General features: G+C 36.1%; 1 protein-coding gene across 1 annotated transcript in view; it reads left to right on the top strand.

The window, feature by feature from the left end:
* The window catches only part of LOC136031205 (glutaryl-CoA dehydrogenase, mitochondrial-like), a 66,890-nt gene extending 43,871 nt beyond the window's left edge, over nt 1-23,019 (top strand). Inside the window, exon 9 of the mRNA XM_065710573.1 lies at nt 22,776-23,019. Coding sequence (XP_065566645.1) covers nt 22,776-22,843 — 68 coding nt within the window. The 3' untranslated portion in view covers nt 22,844-23,019. The remainder of the gene's footprint in view (nt 1-22,775) is intronic.
* Nucleotides 23,020-23,841: the final 822 nt, after the last annotated feature.

The raw sequence follows: 23,841 nt of genomic DNA, 5'->3' as shown, positions 1-23,841 counted from the left end.
AATATATATGCATATACTAGGAAATTAGAAGAAGCACAAATCAATTAGCCTGTAACAGTATAAATAGAACCAAAAAGAAGGGAGAGATAGATACAGATTTATAGTGCAGCAGCATATAAAGGACGGAGTGAGAGAGGGAAGGAGAAGAGGGTTTGGTAGAGGGAGAGTAGGGAGGGAAGAGAAGTTAAACTGTTTAATATCTTAACGTCCTTTCCACCACAATCATTCTAGTAGAAGTGTAGGCATGTTAGTGGTTAGAGTGGTAAATTAGGCTGGTTGGGCCTTCTTTAAATAGAAAAAAAGCAGTGATTTTTATGGCACTTGGTAATAACCAAGTGACATATGGCAATCGCAAATTATGTTGGTCTGTCTGTCTGTCGATCCTGGTTTTGCTACTTTAGGCACTTCCAGGTAAGTTAGGACGATGAAATTTGACAGGCGTATCAGGGACTGAACCAGATTAAATTAGAAATAGACGTTTTCCCGATTTGACCATCTGGAGGGGGGGAGTGGGGGGCCCGTTAATTCGGAAAAAATAGAAAAATTGAAGTATTCTTAACTTACGAACGGTTGATCAGATCCTAATGAAATTTGATGTTTGAAAGGATATCGTGTCTCAGAGCTGTTATTTTAAATCCTGACGGGATCTGGTAACATTGGGGGGGGGTTGGGAGGGGGAAACCTAAAATCTTGGAAAACACTTAGAGTGGAGGGATCGGGATGAAACTTGGTGGGAAAAATAAGCACGAGTCCGAAAAAGTACAGGCAGTAAAACAGAAATATATATGCATATACTAGGAGATTAGAAGAAGCACAAATCAATTAGCCTGTAACAGTATAACTAGAACCAAAAAGAAGGGAGAGATAGATACAGATTTATAGTGCAGCAGCATATAAAGGATGGAGTGAGAGAGGGAAGGAGAAGAGGGTTTGGTAGAGGGAGAGTAGGGAGGGAAGAGAAGTTAAACTGTTTAATATCTTAACGTCCTTTCCACCACCATCATTCTAGTAGAAGTGTAGGCATGTTAGTGGTTAGAGTGGTAAGTTAGGCTGGTTGGGCCTTCTTTAAATAGAAAAAAAGCAGTGATTTTTATGGCACTTGGTAATAACCAAGTGACATATGGCAATCGCAAATTATGTTGGTCTGTCTGTCTGTCGATCCTGGTTTTGCTACTTTAGGCACTTCCAGGTAAGTTAGGACGATGAAATTTGGCAGGCGTATCAGGGACTGAACCAGATTAAATTAGAAATAGACGTTTTCCCGATTTGACCATCTGGAGGGGGGGAGTGGGGGGCCCGTTAATTCGAAAAAAATAGAAAAATTTAAGTATTCTTAACTTACGAACGGTTGATCAGATCCTAATGAAATTTGATGTTTGAAAGGATATCGTGTCTCAGAGCTGTTATTTTAAATCCTGACGGGATCTGGTAACATTGGGGGGGGGGGGGGGGTTGGGAGGGGGAAACCTAAAATCTTGGAAAACACTTAGAGTGGAGGGATCGGGATGAAACTTGGTGGGAAAAATAAGCACGAGTCCTAGATACATGATTGGCATAACCGGAACGGATCCGCTCTCTTTGGGGTAGTTGGGGGGGGGGTTAATTCTGAAAAATTAGAAAAAATGAGGTATTTTTAACTTACGAACGGGAGATCGGATCTTAATGAAATTTGATATTTAGAAAGATATCGTGTCTCAGAGCTCTTATTTTAAATCCCGACCGGATCTGGTGACATTGGGGGGGGGGGAGGAGTTGGGAGGGGGAAACCTAAAATCTTGGAAAACACTTAGAGTGGAGGGATCGGGATGGGATTTGATGGGAAAAATAAGCACAAGTCATAGATACATGATTGACATAACCGGAACGGATCCGCTCTCTTAGGGGAGTTGGGGGGGAGGTTAATTCTGAAAAATTAGAAAAAAATGAGGTATTTTTAACTTAGGAACGGGTGATCGGATCTCAATGAAATTTGATATTTAGAAGGATATCATGTCTCAGAGCTCTTATTTTAAATCCCGATCGGATCTGGTGACATTGGGGGGGGGGGGTTGGGAGGGGGAAACCTAAAATCTTGGAAAACACTTAGAGAGGAGGGATCGGGATGAAACTTGGTGGGAAAAATAAGCACAAGTCCTAGATACATGATTGAGATAACCGGAATGGATCCGCTCTCTTCGGGGTAGTTGGGGGTGGGGGTGGGTGGTTAATTCTGAAAAATAGAAAAATGAGGTACTTTTAACTTAGGAATGGGTGATCGGATCTCAATAAAATTTGATATTTAGAAGGATATCGTGTCTTAAAGCTCTTATTTTAAATCCCGACCCGATCTGGTGACATTGGGGGGAGTTTGGGGTGGGGGAACCTAAAATCATGGAAAACGCTTATATTGGAGGGATGGGGATGAATCTTGGTGGGAAAAATAAGCAGAAGTCTTGGATACGTCATTTATATAATTGGGAGGATCCGCTCTATTGGGGGGAGGGGGTTAATTCTGCAATATTAGAAAAAGTGACGTATTTTTAACTTACGAAGGAGTGATCGGATCTTCATGAAACTTCATATTTAGAAGGACCTCGTGACTTAGATCTCTTTTTTTAAATCTCATCCGGATCCAGTGTCATTGGGTGGGGTGGCAGTTGGGGGAGACCAGAAATCTTAGAAAATACTTAAAGTGGAGAGATCAGGATGAAACTGGATGGGAAGAATAAAAACCTGTTTAAGATACGTGACTGACATAATCGGACCGGATCTGCTCTCTTTGGTGGAATTGGGGGGAGGGTGGTAATTTTGAAAATTGAGGTATTTGCAACTTACGAAAGGGTGACCAGATCTTAATGAAATTTGATATTTAGAAGGATCTTGTGCTTTAAAGCTCTAATTTTAAATTCCGACCAGATCCTGTGACATTGGAGGGAGTTGGAGGGGGAAACCGGAATTCTTGGAAAACGTGAAAATTGGGGTATTTTTATCTTACGAATAGGTGATTGGATCTTAATGAAATTTGACTTTTAGAAGGAACTCATGTTTCAGAGCTCTTATTTCAAATCCCGACCAGATCTTTTGACATTGGGGGAAATTGGAGGGGGAAATCTTGGAAAATACTTCGAGTGGACGAATCTGAGATTCGAGTGGACGAATCTGGATGAAGCTTGGTGGATAGAATAAGCAAATGTCCTTGATACGTGATTGACGTAACCGTACTGGATTCGCTCTCTTTGGGGGATTTGGGGGGAGGAGTTATGTGATTTTGCGAGTTTGGTGCTTCTGGACGTGCTAGGACGATGAAAATTGGTAGGCGTGTCAGGAAGCTGCACAATTTGACTTGATAAAGTCGTTTTCCCAGATTCGACCATCTGGGGGGCTAAAGGGAGAGGAAAAATTAGAAAAAATTAGGTATTTATAACTTACGAGTGGGTGATCGGATCTTAATGAATTTTCATATTTAGAAAGACATCGTGACTCAGAGCTCTTATTTTAAATCCTGACCGGCATTAAGCCTCTGATGTTCCTTTTAAATCAATCTATTGACTCTTAGAAATTTGTTAGAGCTCATACCATATGAGCTCTTGGCTCTTAGCTCTTCTTGCCTCGCACATGTGCCATTTGAGCTCTTAGCTCTTGTTAGTCTGTATTATTTGAGGCATGAAGTCGTTAGAAACATTTTAGTAGCTTTCAGATAAATTTGGGCCCGCACTCACTTGGAATTTGGCTGGAGGGTACCTATATCCAAGGTAATGATAATCGCGAAACTTTAGACCAATAACTTCTACAGCCCAGGCGCAAGCAGGCTTCCAAATTTCATTGTTCAGGGATCTCTTTTCTACTTATTCACAAGGATTGATTTTTAAGTGAGAATCGCAAAGCCTGTCCATCCTCAGAGGCTGCATGCTCAGGTTAATGGATTACCTTTTATTCGTTTCTATATTTTAGAGTAAAGAAATTTGTCTTAAGGCAAAATTTTGCACAACGATCATAAATAATAAGGCAATGTAATGACATATTTTTTTAAATTATCAGTAAAGTGCTTTTGTTTCAGTCGATTTGATGCAGTGTCACAATGTGTCAAGTTTTATGTTCTAATGTCAAACAATAAAACATTAGCTTCTGTATATGATGCTTTTTTGGAAGTAATAACATTTATTAGGTGTCATGAAATAGAAAATGAAATTGGTCTTTGGAACACAGCGTATTTTGAAACGGTCTATCAGGAATATATCGTAATTTCTTTTTTTTGAACAAATTCTTCTTGAGGCATATCCTTCAAAATTTTCTGTGTTTGGGGGAGGGGTAAAAATTATGGCATTTAATCCATGGGAAAGAATCAAAATGACACTCCCACGGAAGTTTTGACGGAGAAGTAGACCAAAGGCTGCATCAGTATTTCAACCTCCCTTCCCTTGTGTGTTTTGATACATCTTTAGTGCCTTCGCTAACAGCGTGTTTGGCAAGTTTCCCAGGAAGGAGTAGTCTCAGAGCAATTTGAACCTCTCTGCTAGTGAGGCTATTGTTATAGTTTTTGTTTGTTGTAATTTTGAGTTGATCACTCATTTTAATTTCAGTTTTTATGACACTTGGTATTAACCAAGTGACATAGCGGTCGCAAATTCTGTCGGTCTGTCTGTCTGTCGGTCCCGGTTTTGCTAGTTTAGGCACTTCAAGATAAGCTAGGACGACGAAATTTGGAAGGCGTATCAGGGACCAGATCAGATATAAATTAGAAATAGTCGTTTCACTGGTTTGACCATCTGGGGGGGGGGGGTTGGGGGACGGTTAATTTGAAAAAAAAAATTAGAAAAAATTAGGTATTTTTAATCACGAATGGGTGATCGGATCTTAATGAAATTTGATATTTAGTAGGGTATCGTGTCTCAGAGCTCTTATTTTGAATCCCGACCGGATCTGATGACATTGGGGGGAGGTGGAGGGGGAAACCTAAAATTAAGGAAAATGCTTAGAGTGGAGGTATCGGGATGAAACTTGGTGGAAAAACCTAGATACGTGATTGACATGATCGGAACGGATCCGTTCTCTTTGGGGGAGTTGGGGGGAGGGTTAATTCTGAAAAATTAGAAAAAATGAATTATTTTTTACTTACAAAGGAGTGATCGGATCTTAATGAAATTTCATATTTAGGATCTTGTAACTCAGATCTCTCATTTTAAATCCCGACTGGATCCAGTGTTATTGGGGGGAGTTAGGGGGGGGGGGTCCAAGATACATGACTGATATAACCTGACTGGATCCGTTCTCTTTTGGGAAGTTGGAGGGGGGGGGGGTAATTCCGAAAAATTAGAAATAATGAGGTATTTGTAACTTACGAACGGGTTATCAGATCTTGATGAAAGTTGATATTTAGAAGGATCTTGTGCTTCAGAGCTCTCATTTTAAATCCCGACCAGATACGGTGACATTGGGGGGAGTTTGAGGGGGAAACTGGAAATCTTGGAAAATGTGAAAATTGAGGTATCTTTATCTTATGAATGGATAATCGGATCTTAATGAAACTTGATATATAGAAAGATCTTATGTTTCAGATGCTCCATTTTCAATTCGAACCGGATCTGGGGGAAACAGAAATCTTGGAAACCTGAAATCTTGGAAAACGCTTAGAGTGGAGAAATCGGGATGAAACTTGATGGGAAGAAAAGCACAAGTTCTAGATACGTGGTTGACATAATTGAAAGGCTTCTGCTCTCTTTGGGGGAGTTGAGGGGAGGGGGTGTTAATTCGGATAAATTAGAGAAATTGAGGTATTTTTAACTTAAGAACGGGTGACCAGATTTTAATGAAATTTGGTATTAGAAATAACTCATGTCTCAGAGTTTTCATTTTAAATCCCGACCAGATCTGGTGAAATTGGGGGGAGTTGGAGGGCAAACCCGAAATCTTGGGAAACGCTTAGAGTAAAGAGATCTTGATGAAACTTGGTGGGTAGAATAAGCAAATGTCGTAGATACGTGATTGGCGTAACCGGACTGGATCTGCTCTTTTTGGGGGAGTTCGGGGGGTCCAGTGCTTTGGCGAGTTTGGTGGTTCTGGATGTGTTAGGACGATGAAAATTGGTAGGCGTGTCAGGGACCTGCACAAATTGACTTGATAAAGTTTTTTCCCCGATTTGACCATCTGGGAGGGGGGGGCTGAAAGGAGAGGAAAAATCAGAAAAAATGAGGTATTTTTAAGTTATGAGTGGCTGATCGGATCTTAATGAATTTTGATATTTAGAAGGACCTTGTGTCTCAGAGGTCTTATTTTAAATCCCAACCGGCATTAAGACTCTGATTTTCCTTTTAAATCAATCTATTGATTCTTATAATTTTGCTAGAGCTCATGCCATGTGAACTCTTGGCTCTCATCACAAGTACCTAATGAGCTCTTAGCTCTTGTTCTAGTTTATTTTTTTATAGTAATTCCTGTTCGTTTTAAGTTCCCCCTATTACGTTAATTTATTTCTTTTCATTGTTGATATTATTATCGCTCTTTTCTTTAGGCTTTTGTGGAAAAAACAGACGTTGAAAAATCAATTTTCAATAGAAAAATGCACTACACGCTACGACGAAAAAGCCACCAATAAAATATTGGCTACGGGGGAGGTCAGTTGGGCCCTTCCTTCCTCTGCTATCTGTTGATGGCTTAACTCCACTGATAGGAATGTCACAGCAATGTGTAGAGGGGACTGGTTGATTTGGGAGAAAATCGCAGTGTTTTTTTTTATCTTTTTTTAATAAGGCATTCTGAGAAGTGTCAAAGTTAAAACTAGGCTATAAGGTTGAGGCAAAGGAACTATTTGCCTTTTCATTTTATTTAAATTTATACGTTGAAGTTATATCCATGCAAATTAGTGCGATTATAAAATATTCCCTAGTAATGCCTGACGTGGTGATAAAATTGTACCTTTTGAAAGACGGTTATTTTCTCGTTTTCCGACTTCTTAAAAAGAAAATTAAATTGATTTTGTTTGGGCCAAAAAAAAATATATATAAAAGGTTATTGAACCATGATAAACTCAAAATTTAAATCTTTTTGAATTTCATTCATTTTAGCTGTTAAGCTGTTAATCATTTTTTTATGAACTAATCTGGTTCTGGGTCATCCTCTTCATTATCACTTTCTTTAGTTAACAATAAAATCAAGCACGATCCCTTGGTGCAAGGGAAGTCAGGGATATGAGGTGGAAGTATGATAAACCTGTCTCCATTAGAATCGTTCCCACTTTTCCAAAGCATAAAAATTTAAATATTACTCCAAATCAGATAATCCATATATGAAAGTACATTTTAAAAAGATCGGAAAGTTTCTAGAAAAATAAGATAGAAACGAATGTATTTTTCTTATTTTGAAATTATTATTAGTGTAGATGAAATTGCTTTTACTAGTGCTGCTATAATTGGTAATATACCTATGTTCACTGATACTACTGAGATTGCAATTTAATTTTTTTCTAGCAAGAACAAGTCGTCTAAGGTTTTTAAATTAGGATGGCCGATTTGCTATTTCATAGACTAAATTTTCAGCGTTTTATAGCTTTTTCTTATCATTACTTTTATTCCAACTCATATTTTCGAGAAGTTTCTTAAGTGGAAATTTTCCTGCTGGTTTAATATCATATCTTTGAATATCCGTAAATTCTCCTGAGAATCAGTTTTTGTTTTCTGTTTCCTTTGAATTGGAGCGTTGAAAATTGTTTGCGTTTTGCCTCATGTTGCCCAACAAAGGATACATTTACAGAAAATCTTATACCTTTGTTTAATATTTAACCGGCCCTCTAAGTACTAAAGCAGCTATGCAGCAAGACTGGACTGAGAAGATTACAATGGGACTACATTGATTTAAAATGGATCCTGTAATATTCTGTTTGAAAATGAATATTATAGCTCACCCTCCCTCCAAGTCAGAATACTGTATCGATTGGTCGGATTTTCTTTCCTTGATCTTGTTTGATTATGTCTCTGTTACTCGTAAAATTTTCGTGTCTCGATTTCTCAATTGTAGAAATATTTGGACATTGGAGCTGTAAAGATTGTTGATCGAATCAATCCCAGAACTTATTTGTCTGTTTTACGCTCTTATGTAATTTATGCAATGCAGCATAATGCTGTTCGAAAGTGTGTTTTTTTTGGCGGTACGAAAAGTGTGGGTTTCTAGGGATATAATGATAGACAGGTTGAGATGGGTAGGACACGTTCTGCGGATGAAGGATGACAAGTAGCCATTGTCCTTTTCGGCCAACTGTCTAGGGCTTTATATTGCAGTTCATAATAATCAAGCCCTTAAATATTTCTTTACGGCATCCCCCCACTCCAACCTTGGACGACCTGCTTTCCGTAAAAACAAGGTTAGTATAGTTTCTCCAAAATTGGAGTTACGAGTACTTCCAGTAAATGCTTAAAAATCAAGCGCATGGATGATTTGTACAACATGAGCTAATATTATATTTTTAAGCAAGGGGAGATTTATTCAACACAAGGGGGAGATTTATTCAAGTGAAAGTAAGAGCCATGGTGCGTAACCTCTACGGCTGGTGCTTGAACTTGACAGAAAATTTGGATAGATCTATAACCAAACAAGAGAATTCCATCTCAGTTGATCTATATCTCTCTCATTTATCCCAATGATGCCTCTTTCCTCAGAGTTGTTGACATAGATTTTACTGTTATTTTGATTGTATTTGCACGAACTGCCATACCTGCGAGGTGGGGCAGATTAACAATGATTTTATATTAAATTTTGTCCATTTTATATTAAATTTTGAACCAAAAATATCTCCTGCAAAGATCCAATATTATTAAATAGGCAAAGCAGCGTAGGCTGGTAAAAACGGAAGTGAAAGAAATGGTAGTTATTTTCTTTTCATTTTTTCATTTTGCCGTTTTGGTAAGTATGGATGGATCAGAATACTCGCTGAAATACTTTCACTATTATTTTGTTGGGCTTAAACGTTCGTGTGGACGTTACAGAAATTTTTGATCGTTGTAACTTTGTAAAATTACTATGCAGATATAAAATTTAATTTCATCTGTTAGTTCTGTTTAGCTGAAATCTACTTTTTCTTCTGAAATCTGTTTTATTTAATAACTTTTTGCTATTAGCATGGTTGCAGCAGTAGATACAACCTAGTAAAGAGCTAACAACCCACAGTAGTTTCAATTCTAAATATAGTACTTATGTTTAAATTCAACTGAAAGTTAATTTGAAATTACAAGACGAAATTATTGAGAATTTTAAAAAGAGTCAAAGTAAAAGTACGATGTTGAAAATTGCATTGTGGCATACCCCGAATTGAGGCTTACAGTCCCCTACCTTGGATAGTGATGAAAATTCCATTAGGAATTTTTTTAGGGCTAATGGGATAGCCCTAATATGTCTCTTTTATTCGTATTTTTTCCCAAGGGGTTATCGTTTGGAAATAGTGGTCGTAGAATATCCGGTAAGGCTCGTTTTAGTGGCATTTAAAACACATATCGCCGTTTTTAAGCAACCAAAGACGTCGCTCTACAGAAAAGTGTCATTTTCTGCCAAATGAAACGGGATTGAAAATGCGAATTCTAAAACAGCTAATCTATTTATTATGTTTCAAACCCTCCACTGGAAGTTTAGAGTTCCCAATCTTGAAAACCGAAGAAAATTGCATTTTAGAGTGAATATAATGTTACATCCGCTCTTCTTCTTATCTTTGTTTGGAACGTATCGAACCAGACATCGTAGATAATCAAGAAGGCGAAATTGAATGTTCTAGTGCCTTTTTAGTTAACTAAAAAAAGTTTTTTTTTTATGGAATTGAAGAGCGTAATTGAATCTTTAAACGAAAACAAATTATTGTTTCGCAGTTTATGCAACATGTTTTTGAAAAATTATTTCAAATAAACTTGATCGTGATATTTCCCTATATTTATTGAATTCTGAAAAGCTAAAGCTTCACTGAAAACATAAAACGGATGCAACAAAATGGGGTTTAAAGCAGAAAATTCTGATGTGGCCTGCATAAAATAAATGACTAATTTACAGAACTATCAGTAGGCTTTTACCGGTCATGAAATCAATAAAATTTTACTTTACAATTTTGATTTTCGAGAAAAATCAAGCAAGCTAAGTTTTCAGTAAAGTGCTAGTGTTTCGGGACACATTAAAGAACACATTACACAATACAGGGACACATTGCGAGCCAACTTATTTGAAAGAGATTTTCAAGAGTATGCTGTATATACTGCGAAGCAGCAATATTTGTCGGTTTTGAGTTTCAACTTACTTCTTTTCTTTCACTAGATTAAATAAAAAAAAACAAGTTTTTTAAATGAAAGTAAGGAGCAACACTAAAACGAACAGAAATTACTATATGAAAACTTTTCCTCCTCAAGTCCCCGCTCTTTACGCTAAAGTTTGACTCTTTCTCTTAACTCTATTTTTAAAACAGTAAGAAACTTTAGCGTAAAGAGCGGGGCGTTGAGGAGGAAAAGCCCCTTTCATATACAGAGTAATTTCTGTTCGTTTTAAGTTTTAATGTTGCTCCTTACTTTCATTTAAAAAACTTGTTTTTTTATTTAATTTCTGGACGTTTTTGAATTAATGCATGTTTTGATCTTGGCTCTCCACACATAAATAATTAAAACGAAAAAAATTTGCATGCAATTAATCGGAAGATTTTGAGAAAAAAAGGAGTGAGGGAGGAGGCCTAGTTGCCCTCCAATTTTTTGATTACTTAAAAAGCTACTAAAACTTTTAATTTTTTACAAACGTTTTCATTGGTAAAAAATATACGTAACTTACGAATTAATTTACGTAACGAACTTCTATATTTGTATGTTTTTATTGCGTGTATGAGGGGGTTCGACCCTTGTCGATACCTCACTCTTTATCCTAAAGCTTAAATTTTGTCCCAATTCCTTAAGAATGAGCTCTGAATTACAAAGGTCGTAGAATAAATAGTTGAAATTACTAAAAATACTTTAGCGTAAAGAGTGAGGTATAACGTGGAGGTAAACCCCTCATATGCGTAATAATTTTTGTTCTTTTTAAATTTTAATGCTGCTCCTTTTTTTTCTGTAGAAAAAACCTTTCATATTTCTTTTTCATTGTTTTTTCAAATAATGCTAGAAAATCTTGCGCCCCCTTCATTGAAATTCTCTTCCCCCATGAAAGGTTTCTCCATGGAAATATCCTCCCACGTAACCCCCCTCAAATCTCCCCCCTAAACAAAAAATCCCCCTGAAAATGTCTATACACCTCCCATTAACCATTACTATATGTAAACAAAGGTCAAAGTTTGTAACTTCCAGCCCCTCCCACAGGGACTGTGGGGGATTAAGTCGTCCCTAAAGACATAGTTATTAGGTTTTTCGACTATGGTGAATAAAATGGCTATCTCAGAATTTTGATCCGGTGACGTTTGGGAGAAAATGAGCGTGGGAGGGGGCCTAGGTGCCCTCCAATTTTTTGGTCACTTAAAAAGGGCACTAGAACTTTTAATTTCCGTTAAAATGAGCCCTTTCGCGACATTCTAGGACCACTCAGTCGATACGATCATCCCTGGAAAAAAGAATAAATAAACACGCATCCGTGATCTGTCTTCTGGCAAAAAATGCAAAATTCCACATTTTTGTAGATAGAAGCTTGAAACTTCTGCAATAAGGTTCTATGATACCCTGAACCTGATGGTGTGATTTTCGTTAAGATTGTATGACTTTTAGGGGGTGTTTTCCCCTATTTTCTAAAATGAGGCAAATTTTATCAGGCTCGTAACTTTTGATGGGTATAACTGATCTTGATGAAACTTATATATTTAAAATCATTATTAAAATGCGATTCTTTTGATGTAACTATTGGTATCAAAATTCCATTTTTTAGAGTTTCGGTTACTATTGAGCCGGGTCGCTCCTTACTGCATTTCTTTTTTTTTGTGGTTTTTAGTTTTGAAGAATCTAGACAATAAAATTTATAAAATGATCATTTTCCAACCTAGGCATAGAAGAAGTCAGCATGAATTTTTAAGAAAACCGGGCGTTAAATATTGGCTTAACTTTGGATCTTTCTTAAACTTTCTCTTAAAAAAATTTCAATATTTGTCACATAAAAAGTCCATGGAGTATATTATCCTTGGCATCTTTGAGGTTCATATAAACAAAGTTGTTTTATTATTAATGAAATATTATTGTATAAGTATTATTCTGTGTAATATTATACATTGATTTTATAAACCTGAGATGTTGAAAGGGCGCCATCGTAAACTGTGCCCAGTTCATTTCGAAAGAGGAGTGGTTTCCTCCTCTTTTTCGAAACTCCTATAAATTGTTTTTCTAAGTAACATACTACTATCAGAATTAGTCAAAATAATTATTACTCTTTCCAAATCAGCTATAAAGCAATTTCATCTCACTAGACATTTTTTTTTTGCAAAACGGGTTTTTAAACTGGTGGTTATTGTGGACCGTGGTTCGCTCTTTACTAAGTTTTTGCTACCACAACAACCATGATCAAACAGTTCGTGGTAACTGACTGTAGTAAGGAGTGACCAAGCTCAATAGTAAACGAAGGTCTAAAAAACAGAATTTTAATTCTAATAGATACATTAAAAGAATCAAATTTTATGCCGATATTAAAAATATAAGTTTCATCAAATTTGATCTCAACTATCAAAAGTTACGAGCCTAAGAAAATCACACCATCGCATTCAGCGTATCAGAGAACCCTAATGTAGAAGTTTCAAGCTCCTATCTACAGAAATGTGGAATTTCGTAATCTTTGCAAGAAGACTGATCACGGGTGCGTGTTTATTTGTTTGTTTTTCTTTTTCTTTTTCCAAGGGGTTATCGTATCGACCCAGTGGTCCTAGGATGTCGTTAGAGGGCTCATTCTAACGGAAGTTAAAATTTCTAGTGCCCTTTTCAATTGACAGAAAAAACTGGAGGGCACCTAGGCCCTCTCCCACGCTCATTTTTCCCCTAAAGTCAACGAATCAAAATTTTTAGATAGCCATTATGTTCAACATAGTCGAAAAACCAAGTAAATATGTCTTTGGGTCGACTTACTCCCTCACAGTCCGCAGGAGAGGGGTTGCAAGTTACAAACTTTGACCAGTGTTTACATATAATAATGGTTATTGGGAAGTGTACAGACATTTTCTGGGGATTTTTTTTTGGGGGGGGGGAGGGTTTGAGGGGAGTGGGTTACGTAGGAGGATCTTTCCATGGATGAATTTGTCATGGGAGAAGAGAATTTCCATAAAGGGGGCGCAGTCTAGAATTATTTAAAACAAAAACAACGAAAAAATAAATATGAAAAAAAAATTTTCAACTGAAGGTAAGGACCAGCACTAAAACTTAAAACGAAAAGAAATTAATACGCATATGAGGGGTTCATCTCCTCCTAAATACCTAGCTCTTTGCGCTAAAGTATTTTTAGTAATTTCAACTATTTATTCTACTGCCTTTGTGATTCACGGACAAAATTTAAGCTTTAATGTAAAGAGTGAGGTATTAACGAGGGGACAAAGCGACATTAAAACTTAAACCGAACAGAAATTATTTCGTATATGAAATGGATTGTGCCCTCCTCAAAGCCTCGCTCTTTACGTTAAAGTTATTTATTGTTTTAAAAAGTAGAGTTGTGACAAAGAGTCAAACTTTAGCGTAAAGAGCGGGACGTTTCCGAGAAAACAACCCCTTTCATATACGGAATAATTTCTGTTCGTTTTAAGTCTTAATGTCGCTCCTTACTTGCAGTTAAAAAAAAACTTTGTTTTTCTTTTTTTAATTCAAAGAAGAGATCTCGCCATAACAAAGTGTCATTTTCTGTCACGAATTTTTTTTTCTAAATAAGGCTATAATGACGTTGAGTGAAACTCTGAAATAGCCAATGTGTGGAAAATTATTGGAAAGGCACGCACAAACACTGTGCGTATCAGAACCGATAAATATCTTTTTTTTCCCTGTTCTTATAAACTACGCCTGTTTTTTTGCATCATTGACAAATTTGTCCACCCCTCATGTGTATGTTTCTGGTAAATGACTTTCTCAATTGCCCTAAAGAAAAAAAGAGATAGTTTATTGGAAGGACTAAGGACTATACTATTGGACTAAGTGATTCTAATGGAAGTTATTTGATAAATGTAATTTCATAGCTGAAGCAACGCGCTTTAGAATCGGTTGAATTTCTACCTGTGCTAGAAATTTTCCATCTACCTATAGTATTCTCTCGGGATTCTTATATATTGATTAGATAACAGGTGTTTGTGGAGAAGTTGACTGACTTTGGAAATCAAACTTATATTATCCCGTTCTACTAATAATTATGTTGTTCACCCCTTTTGAATATTCGCCTAACTTTCGCAAAAGATCGTTTATCACATTCATTATGTATATATTTTTCTGAATTAAAATGAGCAAAACTAATTTAAAGGCAAACAGAGTTTTTCTGATGGAAAAAAAGAGTGAAGTTGCAGCTTCAAAAGAACAAAAATTAATGCTCTGCAGCCTGTGCAGTATACCTATAAAGATAGTGTAAATAAATCGACCAATGCTATTTCTTTTCCTTTTTACTATCATGCGAAGCCAGTCATTTAAGAAAACACAAAACCCAAGCATAAAAAGTTTTTATTGTTTAGGAGCCAAAAAGTCATTAATTAGTCTGCAGGGAATAACAAACTTATCTTTAAGTCCCTGTATGTTTTTCAGCAGCCATATTATTGATAATCTTGTAGTGTACCATTGGAATTCTCTTAAAAACTAGAGAATTTTTTGTAGAAACTGTAAATTCATTAAACAGCATACAAAAATAATAGGCTGACTTAAATAGTCATTCATTGAGCTCATCAGCCGTCGTCTAAATAGCTAGTTATATAAAATTTGGAACTGTGGAAACAAGTATTAGTTCTACTCAAAACAAGGAACTAAACCACATTATAAACTCCATAAATTTATTTATTTCTTTCCTTAGAACGTAGAATTTCGAATTATAATGTGAATTCGGAAGTTATTTTTTTATTCCTAAATACCGACTCCATTTCGGACTTGTCTAAAAAATAGCAACGAAATATTCATTTTTATAGCGGAAAGATATTTGGCTAAATTTGCAGAGGTCATACCAAATTACGCGAATTCAAACCATATACAGAAACTCATAAGAATTCGCATTTTTGTGTTGTCACAAAACTCCTAGAGTGGTTTATGTTTGCTCATGCTGCGTTGGCTGCGAAGCAATAGTTTTTGCTCGTTTTAAATTTCATCTTTGATCTTTACCTCCGTCTGAAAACGTTTTTTTCTTTAAATAATTAGATAAGTTTAAGAATGGATTTTTTTTCGCAATAAGGAAAACATAATTGACATATTTTTGCAAAGAACCTCAAATTTATTTTAAAAATATACAGTACATTAAACTTAGAATTTGTTCAATCCTAAAAATTTATGTTACTGCCGTATGTGCTTGAGGGATAATAGAAAATATCTCTATCGAGCATCTGAAAAAATTTATTTTAATGCCTAAAATCTTAATTTTTTTTCTTGTATGCTATTTTAAATGCTTTCCTTCACCTGTGTGCATAGCCATTTGTCTCGGCTTGTGGATTTTACGAGCTCCACCATAAAGACCTAAAGAAGAATTAGAAAGGGTGTTTATGCTATGGGTTGTAAATGACATGCTATTAAAACTCTATTTCTTGGGTCCGCAACAAACGTAAATTTTTGTGGGTGAGTTGGGGGGAGGGGTTCAGACTTGATTTCCTAAGTGTGGTGCATGTGTTCAAAATATTCTTTGGTAGTAAAATGATCTTTTCAGTATTTTGAACCTTTTCTCGTCCAAAGAGAATTGAAATAAACCCAAAATACAATCCTGGCTACGCCATTGCAAATACCTCGATATTAAGGCCATTATTCACGATAATAAAAAAGACCTTGGCCCACCTTCGGGCTTTTGATCTTTCAAATTTTGGGCTTCTGGGTCGAATATATATATTCCTCTGTCTTGACATTGTTTTGGTATATTTTACTTCAGATTTAAAAATGCAAGAGAAAGGAAAACAGGACAACATTTTGCATTATATATGTTTAGCTTCTCTTTACTTATCTGGTCCCTTAAAATTGAAACAGGTCTCCAGATTTGGAATTTCAAATTAAGCTAGTAAAACAGGATTCTAGAGTCTTATGAGGGAAATTTTTAATTAGCTTCCAAGAAGAGGAATCTTCTTGTTATTTGGAAGGATTCTAAACTGCTAAAGAGAAGGGAAATGAATAAGGCAAATAAAACAAGTTTGTTTGTTGAATAAATGAATGAGATCATTAATTCTTTTCTCGTCTTTTTCCTGTTTGTGTTTCGATATTGACGATACAGAACTTATTGATTCGTTATATATTTTTTTACCCAACCGCTCATTCTGAATCAAAACCAAAGGTTTGCGCAATCGGAGGTTGAGACCGTTTTCTTGACTAATGTTAAGATAAAGATAAATAAAATGGTAGATCTAGCAATGTTGTGGATATTACCAATCGATAAAGCAAAAAGAATATTGGAATGAATACATTTTTATTTTGGACGGTAGTTATAATAGCTGGCCAGTGTCTTTTTAGATAATATGTTCGATAGCATCGAATAGATTTATTTTCTTTGCCACAATATTATCAATTTTTTCTTAGAGTATGTTCAGCTTATCTTTTAAGTCCATAGGCTTGAAAACGTTGCTATAGAAGAAAGAATAATCTATAACCTCATCCTTGGCACGTTGAAAGTTGACGCGTCGAGTAAGGTTGACACGTTTGGAAAAAAATTAGATGTCACCAGAGTCAAGTTGATAAACACGACTCTGAAAGTGGCTACTCGGAATGCATATTTAGTCAAATAGTTTCAGCTATTGCTAAGTTTTACTACCACAAATTCTGCCGGTATAAACTTGGTATTATATGTCGGATAGAGACTAGGATAAAAAAAACAACAACACATGAAGCTATTTATCGTCAAACTGATAAAAAGGCCTCAAAAGCCACTTTTGTAAATCGGATTCCAAGCACTGCTATCAACGAGGAGACCTGCCTAAGATTGAATCCATTCCGCCTAAGAATGGATCCATTTTTAGTACCGTGATTATTGCAGCACACAAGGTCTGATGTACGACTCGCCTAATACCCAGAAAGATATTTTGTATTACCTCCTGCAGCAGACGTTGGACGAATACCTAGGTTAATACCAGTTAATACCTGAAGGAAACTTAGTGTAAGAATAGGTCTTTGACTATGTGATTTAGAATAAGCTAGTTTTGCCCCCTGCAGCTTAAAAGAGAGATTCCATAACAGAATCCGGCTTCGCCATTTTGTATGTAGAACAGTTCATCAATTTAAGAACGTTTTTGAAACGTCAACGTGTTTTGAAACGGCACAGGCACATTCCTGAGGCCTCCATATAGCGTACATGAATATTGTGAAATAATAGCTTGAAAGCCGTTCGAGAATTTTAGAGCAAAAGTCTCTCCCGCACGGTGAGAAAATTGAGATACCCCTAATTTAATTTTTCTTTCGACGAATATGCCAATGGAAAATGACCGCAGTGTCGTGAATTGGCGTAGATGTTTTTAAGGTCACAGTTCAATATGCCAGTAATATAGAAAATAACCCGTTTTCCCCTTGTTTCTAGTGTCTTTGTTTTAACAATCAGGTCAGGATAATGGCTTCAAATTGATCTGCACAACTGAACAAATCCATTTCTTAAGTACTAGTTCACTTCTGTTTTTTCGTTATTTTTGCATTTTTATTTTCATTTTTCCTTCATCAATTACACTCGACGGGCTACTAGTCCATTGTTTAGTTTCTTCTTAATGTTTTGAATCTTTGAATCTCTGTTTAGAAGAATCAAAACACCGTTTCAGTTGTGTACCTCTCAATGAGAACGGTTTCAAATGAACGCTCTAAGCTGAACAAAAGTGCTTTTCAAGTAATTTGTCTTCTTTAATGTTTTTAAAGTTGAGATTTATGTTGCCCATTTTTTTTCTTGTGCAAAAAAGAACAGTTTCTAATCGGTAAGTAGTTAAATTTTGATTTCACTCATGGGCAAATGAAAAAGAATTCTGTTTTACAGCTTCTACCCTTCTTTGTTATTCTGGCATAAAGCGTTGTTATCAATATAATAACGAATGCATTCCAACTACTCTTCAATTTTTGTTTTTATGAGCTAATTTTTCTTACTAGAAATGACAACTTTTACCAAAATTATTCGTCATAATGTCTCTTAAGGCGATTTATTCGTAAATTCGTATTTTCTGGATAAAAGAAAAAGAACGAGCATGATTTATTGTTCGCCATATTATTGATAATATGACTAGAAAGGTTTTTGAACTTCTTCCAACTTCTTTTTTTTCAAGTAGTTTAAGACGTCAATAACATAAGAGAAACAGTCAGGACAACTGCCATAGAAAAATAAACAGTTGTCAACTAGCAATATGTTTGATAAATATGATGCGTAAGATATGACTGACCACAAATTACAATCACTGCTTGGTATTCTATTTATCTAAACACAAGTTGCCTTTCGAGCTAAAGTTTCAAAGTGTAGTTCCTAATTTATAAATATGATTGGTGATACGATACGTACCCGTGATGTAGCTTTGAATGTATAGTTGGGTATTTACTATATTAGAGCGAGCAAAATATGATAAAAGGAAGACTCGAATATACCGGAATAAGATACAAAAGAGAAAGGGGAAACATATAAATCATAAGACGGAAGACGAAGAAGTTACAGAGCAAGAACTGCAAGGGCAAGAAAAGAGCAAGAGATTTTTATAGGAATGGTCTTCAGGCTTTTGCCCTGGCACTGGTATTTGTTTTCATTCTGTTTAATTAGAAACCCCAATGTGACTTCACTTCGTAGCTTTTTAAAGTTTTTTTTTCAAAGCATTCTTCAGTTTGAGAAGTCTCTTGCTTTGTTGAGAAAACTAACAGTGTCTACGCTGTTCCAATTACAATTAAATCATAACAATGGACGTCACGAAAATGTAGTGTGTCAAAAATATTCTGTAAGAGGTTTGGATTATATAATATAGGAATTCCGTATTTCAGGACATGAAATAATCATATCCTATTGAGTAGGCTGCTTATTTCAAATGCTTGCGATGTTAGGATTTGGTTCCCAAGACTGCTCTCCCGGAGAGAATGGGTAAAGGCCTGGAAAAAAGACGTTTTTTTGCCTAAAATGGTCTTGAAGACTAACTCTAATTCATCTTCAACTCCATCATCGGCACTTCTGTGTAGGCCTGAAGGTTGTCAACTTTGTGTTTTGCCTTTTCACATGTGTTTGAGTCCTCACTAGTAAGGCTTCGTCGTTGCTTTTTCCAAACTTTCAATTTTGATGAATATCAAACATGGGTATGTGTATAGAGGGCGAGAGGATGTAGCTGGCAAAAAATATAAGTAGTTTCTAGTGTTGTAATTTCTATCAATAGTTCCATGTAATTTCAGTTTATCACTAAGAGAGATTTTGGTAGTTTTATGGGGTAAACAATTTCTCTGAATTTCTGAATTCTTCGAATCGGCGAAATTTCCTGGAAATTTGCACCATCGATAGACGTTCATTAGAAAAATTGTACCTTTGGCGTATTTGTGCTTTTATTACTGTGTAGTCTTATACTTGGCACGTGGTAACACTGGCTGGCTGTACGCTTCTCTTTTAAATTTGGGACTGTAGGTAGTATTGGATTTTCATTTATTAATATGACTAAATAATTGTTATTAAGGTCATATATACTTCCAAATGGTCCCTTTTTTTTCTTTTTGGACAAGCCTTGGCTGTTACTATTTGGAAGCAAGCCTATCTTGTTGAACAAATATTTCAAACTGTTACTGTATATAAGAGGTCTCTGATTGGCTTCTGTTTTGCTTAAAGTACCAAGGACATCAAAATATAAACTTTTTCTGCACCCTGATTCCATCTTAGGTCTATTCATACCTGGAAACCGGGATTTTCTATGATTGTTCTTTTGGCTGTTATACAATTATTAATGTTTTTACGTTGTGCTTTCCTTTGCTGCTACATTAAACCGTGAAACGAACGGAAATCACTCCTGTTTGCACAACAAGCCCAACCGAACGGTTTTACCACCGATTTATCTGCATCTTATCGTCAAAATTGCAAGTGTGAATTGACTGTCACACTCACTATCCTTGTCTAGTGAACGAGTATAGGTTAGTGGGAATATGTAAATATTAAGAAATAAAATTGATGTTTTTGAAATAAAAAAATTAAATAAAAATTCAAGTGATATGTCAATAGTCGACTCAAGGGATAAATATAAGAAAACAGGACAATCTAATTGCTTTCTAAAAGGTTTTTCTGTGGGTAAGCCAGTTAACTAACAATTTGAGTAATTTACCTTGTTACAGCGCAGTGGTGCCTAGCCGAGCATGACAATCGAGAATGTCCCGTTTCAATCCCGTATGTAGCAAGGAATCTCTGTATTTCATCTCCGTAGGAACCTCCCTGGGGCCAACCAGCGCGTCCCCAGGTGGCAGATAGGAAACGCTCTACATATATGTAGGGTACCTCCATTGAGTAGGAGGTGCGGACCAACGGAAGACCTAGTCCCTTGGGGCTCATAATAAAAATTGGGGTACTTTGATACCCCAAAAGGAGCTGGAAAAAGCCCCTCGGTTGTACACTAAGCTGGGTCTACTTGTTGCAAACCTTCTCCCAAAAGTGGGTTAAATTCTATGGCGAAAAAGAACACCATCGTGGGAGGATCCCCAATAGGACAAGAACTGTGGTACGGCAGAGGATCCAGATTTATGGACAAGGGCCTGTACAAGGTGGTGGAGAGGAGTGACTTGCCGCCACCACCGAGTTAGCCAAGGCACCACCTCTTGAAATCATGGAAAGACCGCTTAGTATTATGCGAATATTTACTGCGACGTCCGGGGTAACCGACAAACTACGAATTTGGAATGATTATGATGATGTAATTTTGCACGCTATCGCATCCAGGCCAACCGACAACCCGAAGTCTATGAAGACCCTCAACCGGGGCGAAAATACACACAGCTGTTCCATTCCGACAGAACGCTGAACATTCGAACACTTTCTAAGCCAGGGTAACTGAATCTTGCCCTTAGAGAACTACATAACTACAATTGAGATGTTTTCTTCCTTTCTCGGACTCATATCCCCCGAATGAGTGAGGAAAACCTCTCTATAGTCGAGATGGTAATCTTGCTGTCTGGACCTAAGGACCAACCTCATCGAAAAGGTGTAAGATTCTTCGTATCACCAACTGCCAATTAATCTCTTATCTCTTTCCCCTCAGTTTTATAAAAAATAGCTGTATTACAACTGAAGGGAGCTGCCAAGAATATCTCTGTTGTACAAGTCTATGCCTTAGACTCCGCCAGAAGTGAGGAAGAATGCAAGTTATTCTATTTCATATTACAAGGCGTGGTCTACCGAATTCATTAGAATGTCGTACTAATTGTCTTGGGTGACTTTAACGCTATAGTGGGTACGAATAATGTTGGTCTGTCTGATATAATGGAAAACTTAATGCAAGAGGTCCATTGCTTGACTTCTACCTTGAAAACGGGTTGTTCGTAACTAACACAATGCTCAGTCGCGTATATATGTGAAACATTGACACAGGAAACTGAAGATGAAAGAAAACTTCTAGCTTTTGAGATGAGATGCCTCCGTTGCATCGCTAGAATCAAATACACGGACTGCATCTTAAAATATGGAAGTATGCCAAATAATCCAGTCGACTTAAATTATTCTCAGTAACATCATAGCTACTGCGCTGATTTGGCCACATCAAGCTAGGAGGAGTGGCTCCAAAACGTCCGAAGAGGATGATTGATACCTGAATAAGTAAGGAAGTTACTTAAATAATAACCATATTAATGCATAGCCTAGATTTTTAGTTGTCCAATGATATTCACATATTTTTCCAATTCCTATTTGGTAACAAAATGTTAGGGTTATATTTTTACATAATTTTAGTTACTCAATCACGGATTTTTTTTGCTGTTTACTACTAAATTATGGCTGTGTTTGTCTTCTGCTGCAGCAGTTAGGGAAGTTACACTTTCTAGAGCTATATGATTATACATTATGATGTATTGTTTTCCCTCATTTTCTGCTGATCTTTCTAATGGTTAATAAGACGTATGCGGCTGTGTAGGTTTCACTTTACCCGTTTAAAGAATCAGTTTTCAGTTTTAGTGTCATTGGTACTTTCAGAATTATCTTTGTGTAATTCTTCGTTATCATCTTTGTGAAACAAGCTTCCATCAAGATGGATTCGGGACTCAACCTTCAGATCCGTGGGATATCTGAAATGCAAAATAAAAATAAAATAAAAGCAATGCAATAACGACAATTTTGCTACACTGTGGAAGGACTAATAGGAATTCGATGACTACTAAAATTAATGCAAAGAATCGGTTACATCATACAATCTCTATTTTGTCTGATTCTTGGTGAAATGGAATTTTTAATGGCGCTGCGCAAAAATCAAGAGAATCTTAGTGTTGTTTTTTTCTGATGGCCTTTTTCTAGCTGAAATTTTTCTTCTATTTCTGAACGCTGTAGGTTCTACATAGCTTTACTAATTTTGTCTTCTCTTTTAATGACTGTGGTGGTCTTTACAACACACGAAAATCTGTGGCAAGCTCTATCTCAAATAAACAAAGTTGCCAACTCATCAAGCCTTATGCACAGAGTGCTAAAGTTAAGTTATTTTAGTATGTAACCAACATTTAGGATAAGTAAAGCAATATTACATCATAGTTTCTTTTTTTATTGCATCTTTTCTTATTTTTCAGGCACACACGACATCCATGCATTGATTTTGGGACGAGCTATAACTGGAATACAAGCCTTTTCAAGTTAAACATTTGTGTTAAATTCTATATCTTCTAACTTGCTCTATGGTATGCAATAATATATGTCAGCAATATCTTTGAATGAATCTCGTATCTGAAGGACTGTTCTGCACATCTGTAAATCAAACTGTTCGGATTTTGTAATGTTTAACGTATATCATTATAGAAGTATTGTCTTCATGGAGTAATTGACTTTCCTTAACTTGGTTCCTGTCTTGTCCTATAGGTATCAATCTTGAAAGGCTTCTAAAGGGCAGTTTCTTGGATTATTGTAAGTAGCTGTCTAAAATCATAGAAGATGTGTGCTATTCTGAGTTTTTTCGAACAGATTTTTTGAACTGGAAGACTGATTTATTACAATTATGCACAGAGTATAATATATCTGAAGTCTCAACCTTGACTACGTCCTCAAGCTGGGTCCTACATCCTTGAAAAAATGTCAATGATCTGACAGATTTTAGACTATCTTCGAAATTGATTCTCAAATGCTGTTCGTTTGACCACTAGATGTTTTTCTTCTCTTAGTATTAAATCGACTTTTTAAAAGAGTTAATTAAAAAAAACTGTCCGAAAAAGAAGTTTTTCAAAAAGAAAATTCAAGAGCCATATTAAACTTGAGACCAGCTTAAAAATTCCTATGATAATTCAAGCTCAAAACGAAATGAAATTACTATTTAAGAATAAATGGAATCCAAAACCAACAAATTAAATGAACAATCAGAGCAAACATACAGAAAACCGGTATTAATACAAATGAATAAATAAATCTTAAAACGAGTAAAAATCAAATTGAATATTCAAGTTAAACTTAAAACGAACAAAAATCACTGCAAACAGGAGTTTGGCTACTGCCCCCTTCATCCTCCCCTAACCTTAAAAATAAAGCCTTTTCCATGATTTGCGTTTTATTGAAAACTATACGAATCTTGAACAGTCTCTGGAAAGAACTAATAAAAATAAACTGAATATTTGATATGGGATATAAATTGATGAAAGCTTAGCAATT

The sequence above is a fragment of the Artemia franciscana genome, chromosome 9, assembly GCF_032884065.1.
Source record: "Artemia franciscana chromosome 9, ASM3288406v1, whole genome shotgun sequence".
Classification (NCBI taxonomy): domain Eukaryota; kingdom Metazoa; phylum Arthropoda; class Branchiopoda; order Anostraca; family Artemiidae; genus Artemia; species Artemia franciscana.
Note: the sequence above shows the minus strand (reverse complement) of the source record. Positions and strands in the feature narration are given on the sequence as shown.